Source organism: Carcharodon carcharias, chromosome 1 (assembly GCF_017639515.1).
Source record: "Carcharodon carcharias isolate sCarCar2 chromosome 1, sCarCar2.pri, whole genome shotgun sequence".
NCBI classification, from domain to species: domain Eukaryota; kingdom Metazoa; phylum Chordata; class Chondrichthyes; order Lamniformes; family Lamnidae; genus Carcharodon; species Carcharodon carcharias.
The window spans coordinates 200,771,555-200,785,312 of record NC_054467.1 but is presented as its reverse complement, the minus strand read 5'-3'; the positions used below and the strand labels follow the sequence as shown (position 1 = coordinate 200,785,312).

The 13,758-nt window shown below is 39.8% G+C and overlaps 1 protein-coding gene across 2 annotated transcripts in view; it reads left to right on the top strand.

Annotated features, from left to right (window-relative positions):
• Positions 1–8,183, top strand: part of ube2r2 (ubiquitin-conjugating enzyme E2R 2) — a 166,417-nt gene extending 158,234 nt beyond the window's left edge. For both annotated transcript variants that reach the window (XM_041196470.1, XM_041196469.1), the window contains 2 exons: positions 1,182–1,316; positions 6,955–8,183. In XM_041196470.1, the coding sequence (XP_041052404.1) occupies positions 1,182–1,316; positions 6,955–7,174 (355 nt within the window). In that variant the 3' untranslated portion in view covers positions 7,175–8,183. The remainder of the gene's footprint in view (positions 1–1,181; positions 1,317–6,954) is intronic.
• Positions 8,184–13,758: the final 5,575 nt, after the last annotated feature.

Genomic DNA, 13,758 nt, shown 5'->3' with positions numbered 1-13,758 from the left:
ACATGCTTGATTGGCACCACATCCACAAACATTCACTCCCTCCACCATCGACGCATATAGCAGCAGTGTGTACCATCTACAAGATGCACTGCAAGAATTTTCCAAGGGTCCTTCGACAGCACCTTCAAACCCACGACCGCTACCATCTAGAAGGACAAGGGCAGCAGATGGATGGGAGCACCACCACCTGGAAATTTCCCTCCAAGTCACTCACCATCCTGACATGGAAATATATTGCCATTCCTTCACTGTTGCTGGGTCAAAATCCTGGAACTCCCTTCCTAACAGCACAGTGGGTGTACCTGCACCACATGGACTTCAGCAGTTCAAGAAGGCAGCTCACCATCACCTTCTCGAGCGATTCGGGATGGACAATAAATGCTGGCCCAGCCAGTGAAGCCCACATCCTGTAAACGAATAAAACAAAATTGACTGCCAAGTTTCTTACTTTACAACAGTGACTACACTTCAATATCACTTTTTTGGCTACAAAACACTTTGGGACGTACTAAGATTGTGAAAGGCAATATATAATTGCAAGTATTTCTTTATTGATTCCACAGATAATGTGCAATTTTAACTATTAGCCCCAACTTGGCTGTCAAAGGACTCTTGGGGGTGGGTGGGGGGCGGGGGGGTATTGTCTTTAAATCTGATCCTAAAGTTTTTCTTCAAATTTGTGCTAATTTTACGTTTAATTCAAGTTTAATAATAGAAATATATTTAAATTGGGTAACCATATGATCACCCTGGGAGAAGTCTTGCAATGGGCTTGTTGAATGCAGGACAGGCATTTCTCACAAGCCGTGTTAGCCTACCGTGTTGCTGACATGGACATCAATTGCAGGTCCCATTGCCTGACTAGTCTGCTGTCTCTTAGAGAATATCACGTGCAATTTTGAGGCAAAGAACCTGGATAAGATGAATTTTGTTTTAAAAAAAAGCTGGAGATTAATAGTTGATTTTCTGGCCTGCATGTGGGGCTGTGAAATAATCTGTGCTCACTGCTGATGTATCATTTGTCCTGCTGTTTCCTGATGTCCATTTATATGTTCTTAAAAGGGAATGTTTCTGTTATATATAATTTTTTTTGATCCATGGCTTTTTAAACAAACCTTGCAAAATTTAATAAGGAAATTAAGGAAATAATTTAACTGTTTTGTTCTAACCCCATTTCCCAGGACTATACTTTTAAGTGTCATCTCCTTATTGAATGAACCAAACACATTCTCGCCAGCAAATGTGGATGCCTCAGTCATGTTCAGAAAATGGAGAGATAGCAAAGGGAAAGACAAAGAATATGCTGAAATCATCAGGTAAGAAATGTAGATTTAAAAAATCATAGTCTTAAAATAGAGCTTTTCTCTCTCTCTCTCTCTCTCTCTCTCTTTTATCCAGCTCCCTCTTGCACCACTGCCTGTGAACTGGAATTTGTCTCTAAAACATATAAATGGCTGATAGGTGCATAATTCTAAACTATTGAAGCATGTGTCATCCTTGTGACCATTTAGCCTTCAAATAGATTTTGGAAAGTTTGAGTTCCTATCTGAATATTTAACTAACTTAAAATTGGGTGTAACTAGGAATCCAGTTGTTATGGTTATTTTGATTCTAAAAGGGAAATATTCCATTGCTTGATCAAACTGACTTAAATGGAAATTAAATACATGTGCTGCAATATTATGTATACAAGTATTCACTTAAATGTAATGAATTACCATGTAATCCAAAAATGCATTAGAGGGAGATAACTGCATACTTAATGCTATCCATCAGTCATTATTTATTATTTGGACCTGCTTGGAAACAAAAGGCTAGTTAAATATTAAAATCAGGTTGCTACATTGTATTTAGAAATGTATTAAAAGCCTCCACATCAAACGTCTTCTCTGGGAAAATTCATATTTCTTTAACATTATTAACACCATAATGCATAAATCAATAAATATTGAAGCCTATGAAACATGATTATGAAAAAAAACTAGAGTTGTAAAAATCCAGAACGAGCTGCAACCTGTAAAGTTTCAAATAAACTGGGTCCTCTTTGTCCTCCACCACATATGGGCATGACAGAAATATTGTTCATACCACTGTTCTGATTCATGTTGTCCCATCAGGAGGAATTCTATACACAACTCTGCTCCTCAGCTGATCAGCAAGTGCACGTTGTCACTTGAGTAGTTTCAGAAATTAACCAAACTAAATTTCTGCTTTTGTAGACATTTAGATTTTAAGCATTGTACAAGGGATTTGCAGTTAAAAAAGGCTGTCTTTATGAACGTGTTCAGATATTTTTTGTTTGGAAAGGAAGGGCCGTGCATTGATTGCATTGTAGGCTACCTGACACCAATGATTCAATTCATTAATTATGTTGTGTTTGTAAGAAAAAGGTTTTGCTGTTAATATTGATTGTATTGGAAGAACACCCTTTCCAATTGTGGTTGACCGCAGAAAAGATCATGTGTTATGAGCTTTAATTCTGCCTGCCCACATCCCTTTCCAGCATCCACAGTTTTTTGTTTTTTAAATTTGACACAGAGTCATTTAAGGAGATATTAGCACACTTGGTTGGGTGAGAGGTCAAGAGAGGTGGTGATGAGGTAGACTTTGGTGTCGTCAGCATAGATATAGAACCTTGACGTGTTTTCAGATGATGTCGCTGAGGGGCAGCATTTAGATGAGGAATGGGAGGGGTTGAAGGATAAATCTTTGGGGGACATCAGAGATAACAGTGTGGTAGTGGGAAGAGAAGCCATTACAGGGATTCGATGGCTCAGACTGGACAGGGAAGAAAGAAACCAAGTGAGAGCTCTCCCACTCAGCTGGACATTGGTGGAGAAGCATTGGAGGAGGATAGTGTGCTCAACCAAGTCAAAGGCTGCAGACAGGCCGAGAACAGACGAGGGGTATGGTTTATCTTTCTCAGCCGCCTAGGACGTCATTTGTGAATTTGATAAGAATTGTTTGGTACAGACAATATATCAGGAGAGAAAGCCAATAATAATATTCCCAATATTGGAGTTGGCAAGGGAAGTTAGGCGACCAGTAGTTTAAAGGGAGTAGAGTTAAGGGGGCAGGAGATGGGTTTCATGACAAAGAAGTGATGGAATAACACAACCAAAACAACATGTATTTATAGACCACCTTTAACATCATAAACATCCCAAGGTGACATTATAAAACAAAAAGAATTATTAGGCCAGGTGACCAAAAACTCAGTCAAAGAGGTAGGTTTTAAGGAATATCTTAAATGAGGAAAGCGAGGTGGAGAGTTTAAGGAGGGAATTCCAGAGCTTGGGAACTAGGCAGCTGAAGGCATGCTTACCAATGGTGGATCATTAAAATCGGGGGTACTCGAGGCCAGAATTAGATGAGTGCAGATTTCCTGGAGGGTTGTGGGGCTGGAGGAGATAGAGGTAGGGAGGGACAAGGCTATGGAGAGACTTGAAAACAAGAATGAGAATTTTAAAGGGAAATAGAACAGAAACCAGAGAGAGTTGCAGGGGCTAGTGCAGGAGGTTATCTTTCGAAGATTGATTCAGTGGATTAGGGAGGGAGGCAATTAATTGGTTGGCCTCAGTCTTAGTGATAATGAACTCCTTGCACTTGTTGGAGGATGCGGAGGGGAGGTTTAAAAAAAATTCCGATTGTAGTCGAGAAAATAAGACCCTCCAAAAATTGCTGGGAAGATATGTTATTGTGCTGCCTGCTATAATCAACCTTGTCTCATTTAGTCTTGGAATCTTAGATCTTAGACTTGAAGCTTGATCTATTCTATTTGCATGGCTGTTTAAATACAAGGACTATTTCAAAAATACAGATGTTCTTGTGAAACTGTGTGGTTTCTTTTAACATGTTCCTTTTTAAAGATTTGCAGGATTGCTATTTTAATTACCAAGGATATGACAGGACTTGGGTCTTAATTTTTGTACAGTAGATCTGGTTCTGTTGAAACTCTAGCACAGGATGAACATTTCCTCCCATAGGTTCTGATTCTCCTCCAAGCTCAGCTTTGTGACTAAGAGCAAAATTAATGGCGGATGCAAAAAAGCTTTAGTGTACAAACAAGCTGAAGCTGCAGAACAGGCATCATAAACCAGAGCTATGGAATGCCCTGCAGTGGAAATGTAATTAATTGCCACTGTTTTCTAATTCCCAATTTGAAGCTTGCAAAAATTGAAAGCTCGAAATACCATTGATCGATCAACAAATTTGCTATTTGCTTCTGAATTTCAAGGACTGACAGAAAGTGCACTCAGTTGGGGAAATATTACTTCTGATTTGGGATTGTTCATTTAGGTATAAATGGTGAAACTTTGGCTCAGTTTGTACAGGAAATAGACCAGCATGAGCAGGTAGCTATCATTTCCAATGTGCCTTTCTATATTTAAAAAAAATCTTTCTCTATTTTTAACCTTTTCTCTCTCAGGTCTGACATCCTTCCTAAAATGTTGTGCCCAGAATTGGACATGGTGCTTCACCTGAGGCCGAACCAGTGGTTTATAAAGGTGTAGCATAACTTCCGTATACTATGCCTCAATTTATAAAGCTTGGGATCCCATATGTTTTAACAACTTTTTCAGCTTGTCCTACCACCTTCAAAGGTTTGTGTATGTGAACCCCCATGTGTCTCTGTTCCTGCACTCCTTTTAAAATTTGTTTCATTTAGTTTGTTAGCATAGATCCACAAAACATTTGATGTGCAATTAGTATCTTTAATTCAACAAAACTTTTTTAAGATCGCCATCCTATGCCATTCCGTCTTCCCATTCCATCTCTCTCATATCATCCTCAACCATTCCATGCATTCTCCCCTCCCCATCCCATCCCCCTACCCTCCCCTCTTATGTTTGGTGAGGCTGTTCTGCAAAACCCTGTTGTTCTGCACCTGACAGTTGGTTGGTTAGATATTTTAAAACTTTATTATAACATTCACCTACTTAGTGTACTCAGGCACCACCCACCAAAAAAAACCTGCCAACAGACTGAGCCCTAAACTAATCAATCAAAATAGTCCACTCAGACAAAAACTACATGTTATTATGATAATGCCTCCTTATTTTTTTGTCTGAAATGTATAATTTCACTCTTTTCTGCATTGAATTTAATCTGCCAAGTGTCAACCAATTTGATCAGTCTGTGTTTGTCCATCCGTTTCCTTCTCCATAACTTCAACCCAGTATAATTCGTCTTGTGTAAACTACCAGTTTCCAGATTTACAGCCTTTATACTAATTTGCAGCCCTTTAATTTTGTGCTTGTCGATGCAGGGCTGTTAGCATTGGAGAATGGAATATCTTTTCGCCCAGTGTCAGTGTGGGCAGGTACAATGTAGCCCATTCCCTCCTGTACCATTTTTAACTTTCCCACTCCCCAAACGGCCATTGTTTTCTGGTGAGACTGAATTTTGTTAATTTGAGGGGGAGTTTTGAATTCAGAACTGGGCTGAGACAGCCTAAACCTATCCTGGGATCGCAGATTACCCAACCTGTTTCAGTGACTCTGGTTCAGCTGTCAATTTGGTATGAAGTTATAGTTCAATACTTGTTAATGGGGAAGTGCTGTTTGCTGTCAGAGTAACCAAAGGGCATGAACCTTCCCACAGGTAAGAAAGTGTATCTTTAATCAAATCCCATTTAATAATTTTTTAATTTACTCCAACATCTTATACTGGAATATTTTGAATAACATGTATTTCCTCTAGTCCTAAACCAACTCCTTTAACAAAAAAGTTAAGTACTGAGATGATGACTGTGAAATCTTATTTGCCTAATATAACTACTATATGGCTTGAGGATTATTGTAATTCTTACAAAAGTAATCAAAAAGGCCAATGGAATGTTGGCAATTAATGCAGGATGGAATATAAAAGAAGTGAGGAGTTGTTGCTTCAGAACCTTGATCAAGCCTGTCTGCAGTACTGCGTTCAGCTTTGGGCAACACACTTAGAAACATAGAAAATAGGAGCAGGAGTATGTCATTCGAGCCTGCTCTGTTATTCAGTATGATCATGACTGATCCTCTATCACAATGCCATACTCCCACTCTCTCCCCATACCCCTTGATGCCTTTTGAGTTTAGAATTCTATCTGTTTCATCCTTAAATATATTCAGTGACTTGTCCTCCACAGCCCTCTGTGGCAGAGAATTCCACAAGTTCATCACACTCTCCTGATCTCAATCCTAAATGGCCTACCCCATATCTTGAGATTGTGACCCCTTGTTCTAGGCCCCCATCTCCCCCCAGCCAGAGGAAACCTCATCCCTGCATCCAGTCTTTCCAGCCCTGTCAGAATTTTATACATTTCAATGAGATCCCCTCTCATTCTTCTAAACTCTAGTGAATACAGGCCTAGTTGGCCCAATCTCTCCTCTTATGACAATCCTGCCATCCCAGGAATCAGTCTGGTCAACCTTCGTTGCACTCCTTTTATGGCAAGTATATCCTTTCTTGGGGAATGAGACCAAAACTGCACACACCACTCCAGGTGTGGTCTTACCAAGGTCCTGTACAGCTGCAGTGAAGGCATACAGTACAAATTCACCAGAAACTGTTAAATAATGTATTCAGCACAATTCATGAAGTTGAGGAGTAAACTGATTGAAGTATTTAAAATGACGCAAGGATTCAATAGGGTAGATACAGATAAACTATTTCCATTGATAAGGAAATCCTAAACAAGGGGGCACAATCTTAAAATTAGAGCCAGGCTATTTAAGAGTGAAGTCAGGAAATGGTTGTTGTTGTTGTTGTCTGTACACACTGTTGGTGGGCTAACAGGTAGGTAAGTTTAAAGCACTGTCCATGAATGCATTGGACATAGAGGCATAATGAATTTTGATTTCCACACAGAGAGGTCCTTTCTGTTCTGCAGATCAAAATGGAAATTTGGTGCACAGAACAGTTGTGAAGTTCAATTATTTATTGTTACCATCTTATTGTTCCTCTTATTAGGAAACAAGTGCTTTCAACCAAGGCTGAAGCTGAAAAAGATGGTGTGAAGGTTCCAACCACACTGGCTGAATATTGCATCAAGACCAAAGTGCCTTCCAGTGACAACAGTTCAGACTTGCTTTATGATGATTTATATGATGACGATATAGATGAAGAGGAGGAAGAAGAAGAAGATGCTGACTGTTATGACGATGAGGACTCTGGAAATGAGGAGTCGTGACGTACACAGGCCAGAAAGGGAGCAGCACTAACCTAGCAACAGCCCAGCCCAGAACTTGCCATCTGCTGCATCCTGTTGTGTGGGTCTTGAAATGCTCCTTTTTAATGGACCTCTTAACTCCACAGACTGTCTATGAAACCTCCGTACTAGACTATAATCCCACTATATAATGTAACTGGATCTGCTCATTCTCTTCAAAAAAAAACAATTGTTCACACCCGATTCTTATTCCTTCCTGCCATGGAAGACCTATGTACGCCCAGTAATTTGATTTTGTTGGGGGAGGGGGGTTCAGTGGGGATATATGGAGACTTGTAGCACTCAGTAGTAAAATGGACTGCCAAGGTTAAGCTGCTCCTGTCACATAGTGTGCACCTCTTGATATTTTTTCTTAACTATGTGGTGAAATATTCTTTTTTTGGGGAGGGAACATTGGGGAGTGTGTAGCCTACTGCTTTTTGATTCTTAAATATGTTGCTATCTAGATTTTTCTTTGGCAGTTTTTACAACCCTTGAGTACACTGCATTCTCCAGCAATTTGCATTTTGAGTTTTTTTTTATTGTAGCTGTAGAAGTTCTATCAATAGCTGAGCTCGATCAAGTTTTCTCATTTTTCTTTTTTTATAAATTGTGGTCAAAAGTCCCTGAATTTGGTTTAAAAATGGTCACACCCAATATTAACGCTGACATTTGCTAGATCTTAGCTTATTTATTTTTCTTTTTGCAGTCGCTGGATTTTTTCACTTAATAAACACGTTTACATGATGTAAAGCAATGGCAATGGATCGGAAAATTTTATTAATTGGAGATTTGGAAACCAATACAGTGCACTAAATAACATAGCTCTATTTCCAGCTGCGATTCCTTGAATTTTTATTTGGTTCTTTTCTGCAATTTTTTTCTTTCTTGTAGGAATTGAGAATATTTTGTGTTGTCTCCTGCGCTATAAATTACTTTGTCTTTGCATCTACTAATAAAATGTGAATAAAATGTTGGTTTTGTTATGAAATATACAGGGTTTTCATTACTTTTCAATGTACCTTAAGCTAGCCATTTAATAATAGTGCATTTTCCCATTCAGCAATTGGGTTGTTACAGTGATGAGCAAACTAAGAGTGATAGATTTTTGCTACATAAGGGTATTAAGAGGTATAAGTTATAGATCAACCATTATTTAAGTGAATAGTGAAACAGGCTCGGTGTGGGGTCATTGAAAGCTGAATGACATTTGTAAACATAACAGGAGTACATTAATAAACTTGTATAATGAGAAAATGGTTGGCAAATGAAGTTCAACGCAGAGAAATATAAGGTAGGGAGAATAGGGAGGTCACTCATTACTTGGAAGGTACAATTCTAGGTGGGGTAGACGAGCAAAGGGATCTCGGAGTACAAATAGACCAATCACTAAAAGTTGTACCACAGGTTAGTAAGACCATTAAAACAAATAGCAAACCAAGCACTAGGCTCTATTTCTAGATAGATAGAACTGAAAAGTAGATAAGTTATGCTAAACATGCATTGAACCATGGTTAATGGTTAGATCATCCTTATAGTAGTAAAGGCAGTTCTGGTCACCATATTATCAAAAGGAGATATAGAGACACTGGTAAGAGTACACAAACAAGGATGACACCAGCAATGCATATTAGGAAAGGATTGACAGGCTGAGTCTCTTTTCTGTTGGAAAAAGAAGGCTGAGGGGGCGACCTAATAGAGGTCTTTAAAATTATAAAAGGTTTTTTTGAGGTGAAGTTGACTGGATGCAGAGCAAATGCTTCTTCTTGTGGGGAAGAGCATAACTAGAGACCGTCAATATAAGATAGTCACCAAGAAATCCAATGGGGAATTCAGAAGAAACTCCTTATCCAAAGAGTGGTGAGAATGTGGAATTCATTTTGCAGGGAGTGGTTGAAATGGATGGTGTAGATGCATTTATGGGGAAGCTAGACAAGCATATGAGAGCAAAGAGAATAGAGGGCTATGGTAGATTTAGATGAGAAAAGATGAGAGGAGAGTCAAATGGTGCATGACCACTGGTTGGGCCGAATGGTCCGTTTCTGTACTGTATTAAACAAAATACGAAAGTGACGGCAGGATGAGTGAAGTGTTGCTGCTGCAGCATGTGGTAGCTGCTGGACACCAAGGTGATCCAGAGCGCAAACATCTGTAGTAAGCGTTTGCAACTCAAACTTTGGAGCTGAGTTGAGCTGGAGTCTGAGCTGCAGACGTTGCACCACATCAAGAAGAGCGAAAGCTACCTGGACACTTTGCTCCAGGAGATGGTCACACCCCTCAGATTAGGTCATTCAAATTTGGTCTGTGATCAGGGTCGCAAGGGTGTGAGTGCAGGTGAGGCAGGTATGGGGACCCAGGGAGTAATGTTCAAGGAGCCTTGGCCCCTGCAATTGTCCAACAGTTACAAGGTTCTTGCAAGCTGCGTGGAAAAGAGTGGGGACTGCAGCGAGGATGAGTGAACTCCATAATGGAGGTAAGAAATAACAAGGGGAAGATGACACTGATCGGAGTAGTCCGTAGGCCCCCTAACAATAGCTATACTGTAGGACAGAGAATAAATCAGGAGTTAATGAAGGCATGTAAAAAAGGCAGTACATGATCATGGGTGACTTTAATCTTCATGTAGATTGGCAGAATCAAATTGGCAGAGGTAGCCACAAGCAGGAATTCATAGAGCGTATTTGGGACAGTTTCCTAGAACAATATGTTGTGGATCCAACCAGGGATCAGGCTATTTTAGATCTGGTAATGTGTAATGAGGCAGGTTTAATAAATGATCTGAGTAAAAGATCCCCTAGGAAACAGTGACCATAACATGGTAGAATTTAGCATTCAGTTTGAGTGTGAGGGGCCTGAATTTCTCAAGTGTGGGTGGTTGCAGAGCTGTTTGTTGCCCACTATCAGCTCTGCGCCACCATTTTACGAGAGTGGGCTAATTAAGGCCCACCCAGTGTTATACGTGAGCCGTAGCGCTCAGGGCTACTTGTGCGGGAGGAAGGAGAGTCGGGGCTAGCACTCTTTTGTGCATGCACGCAGAACAGCTCTTCAATCTCCCTGAGGCACGGAGCTGCTTCAGGGAAATTGAATCAATGTTGAAAAAATTAAATAAATGTTTGAAAAATTTATTTAAATGTGTCCTCTCATGTGACTGTGTCACGAGATAGGACGTATTTATATTTATGACAATTTTTTTACTTAATAAAAGCTTTAGGAAACCTCATCCCGCTCATAGATGAGGTTTCCTAAAAATGTGAAGGCCGCTTGGCCTTTTTGCCTGCCCGCCAACCTTAAGGTTGGATGGGCAGCGTTTACAATGACCTTAATTGGTTCAAAAATGGCCTCAATAGGCTGTCGACATATTGGCGGGCACGCAACCAACTCTGGCTCAAGCCCGCCAAACAAAACATCGCAACTCAGCGCAATGACGTCAGGACGCATGCCCAACGTCATCACGCGTCATTTTATGCATTGGTGTGTGGGACCCGCCCCCGAATGCCGACTGAAATTCCTGCCCAGAAACTTAACTGTGTTAAACTTAAATAAGGGTAATTACAAAGGAGTGAGAGCAGAGTTGGCTGGAATGGACTGGGAAAGGTGTTTAGCAGAAAAGACGGTTGATGAACAATGGCAGATGTTGAAGAAAATAGTTCATGATTCACAACAAAGATATATCACAGTGAGGAAGAAGGATTCTAGGAAGGGGATAAACCAACCATGGTTAACCAAGGAAGTTAAGGATAGTATCAAGTTGAAAGAAAAAGCATACAAAGTGGTAAAGATTAATGGTAATCCAAAGGATTGGGAAAGTTTTAAAAAGCAACAAAAGATGACCAAAAAAATTAATAAAGGAGAAAATAAACTTTGAGGGTAAACTAGCAAGTAATATAAAAACAGAGAGCAAGAGTTTCTTTAAATATATAAAAAGGAAGAGATAGGCCAAAGTGAACATAGGCCCCTTAGAGAATGAGGCTGGGGAAGTAATAATGGGGAACCAGGAACTGGCAGAGGAGTTGAATAAATATTTTGCATCATGGTAGAAGCATTACAAAAATACTAAATAATAAAGGGGCAAAAGCAGGGGAGGAAATAAATACAATAACTATCACTTTGCTGGAAACTAATGGGGCTGAATGGACATGATGGGTTGCACCCTAGGATATTAAAGGAAGTAGCCACAGAGATCGTGGATGCAGTGGTAATAATCTTTCAAGAATCCTTAGATTCTGGAAAAGTTCCAGAGGATTGGAAAACTGCCAATGTAACACCCTTATTCAAAAAGGAAGGGAGACAAAAACAGGTAACTATAGGCTAGTTGGCTTAACATCCATCATTGGGAAAATGTTAAAATCTATTATGAAGGATGTAATAGCAGAGCATTTGAAAATGCATATTATACTCAGAGTCAGCATAGCTTCATGAAGGGGAAATTATGACTGATAAATTTATTAGAATTCTTTGAGGAGGTAACAAGCAGGATAGATAAAGGGGAATCAGTAGATGTAATATATTTGGATTTCCAAAGGGCTAGCATATTAGCATGGATAAAGGACTGGCTAACTAATAGAAGATAGAGTTGGAATAAGGAGGGCATTTTCATGATGGCAACCTGCAACTAGTGGAGTGTCAAAGGGATCAGTGCTGGGGCCACAATTATTTACAATATATATTAATGATAGATGAGAGAAGTGAATGTATTATCGCCAAGTTTGCAGATGACACAAAAATAGGTGGGAAGGCAAGTGGTGAGAAATATGCAGAGTCTTCAGAGGAATATAGACAGGTTAAATGAGTGGGCAAAAATGTGGCAGATGGAATATAATGTGGGAAAATATGTGGTTCTGAACTTTGGCAGGAAGAATAAAGGAGCTGAATATTATTTAAATGGAGAAAGACTGCAGAAAGCTACAGCACAAAGGGATTTGGAGGTCCTTGTGCATGAATCTCAAAAAACTAACATACATGCAGGTAATAGGGAAGCCAAATGGAATGTTGGCCTTTATTTCAAAGGAAATGGAGCATAAAAATAGGGAAGTCTTGCTAAAACTATACAAGGCACTAGTTAGACCGGACCGAGAATACTGTGAACGGTTTTGGTCCCCTTATCTAAGGAAAGACATTCTGGCATTGGAGACGCAGTTCAGAGAAGGTTCACTATATTGATCTTGGGTATGGAGAGATTTTCTTATGAGGAGAGGTTGAGTAGGTTGGGCCTGTACTCATTGGAGTTTAGAAGAGGGGCAAACTTACTGAAACATATATAAGATTCTTAGGTGGCTTGACAGGGTAGATGCTGAGAGGTTGTTTCCCCTTGTGGGAGAGTCTAGGACCAGAGGGTATAATCTCAGAGTGAGGGGGCACCCATTTAAGACAGAGATGAGGAGGAATTTTTTCTGAGGGTAGTAAATCTTTGGAATTCTTTGCCACAGAGGGCTGTATATGCTGAGATAAGTATATTCAAGGCTGAGGTAGACAAGATTTTTAATCATTAAGGGAATCAAGGTCATGGAAAAAAGGCAGGAAAGTGGAATTGAGAATTATTGGATCAGCCATGATCTCACTGAATGGCGGAGCAGACTCAATGGGCCAAATGGCCTACTTCTGCTCCTACATCTTATGGTCTTATACCCTATGTAATCCTAGCTTTGTGATGATGAGATTTCAGGAGCTACTTTCCTATGTGACTTTGAATTTTTCAGGCAGCCCTATTGAAGAAGCCATATTGAACTTAAAAGGAGAAACAAAAAATATTTTTAAAAATTAAGAAAATGGAAGTTTGATGTGAGCTCTCCAATGATTCTCTTGGTGAATACAGCAAAGCACACCAGAGTCCCAGGGGACCTGGGTTCAAATCCCACCACAGCAGATGGTGGAATTTAAATTCAAAGCAAATCTGGAATTAAAAGTCTAATGATGAATATGAAACCATTGTTGATTGTCGAAAAATCCATCTGGTTCTCTAATGTCCATCAGGGAAGGAAATCTGCTGTGATTCCAGGTCCACAGCAATGTGGCCTATGAAACCACTTAGTTTCTCGAGGACAATTATTAATGGGCAATAAATGTTAGCCTAGCCAGTGACTTGTCGGTTTGTTGTGAAGAATAGCCATTTGGACAAGATAGTAAAAGTATTCTGGCCCTGTAGAACCAAATCTAAACATGAGTAACAATCTCCTGAGAAAAGAGAAGAAAAATTTGAATTACAGTGTGTTTGTACATGAACAGGGGAGAGAGTACATCCTGAGTGGGACACAGCCAGAGTGGGTATTGGCAATTTGGTGCAAAGCGGGAATTCGGTGCATAGGGGACGAGGTGGTCTTTGCATTTTTTCCTTGCTATCCAACTTCTTAAATCGTCAGAGCGTGGTAGAGGCTACAAGGGAAAGGAATCACTGGTAAGTAGTAGGTAAGGTATTTACTACTTTAATCGCTTATAGTTTAAGATCTTTTTGTGGTTTATAGTTTGTATATTCTACAATAACAAGGATCAGGAAAGAAGGGCCCTAGAGTAATTGACTTAAAAGGTTTAACTTAAAGGGATAAATCATGGCAGGAGCGCTCAAAGCCGTG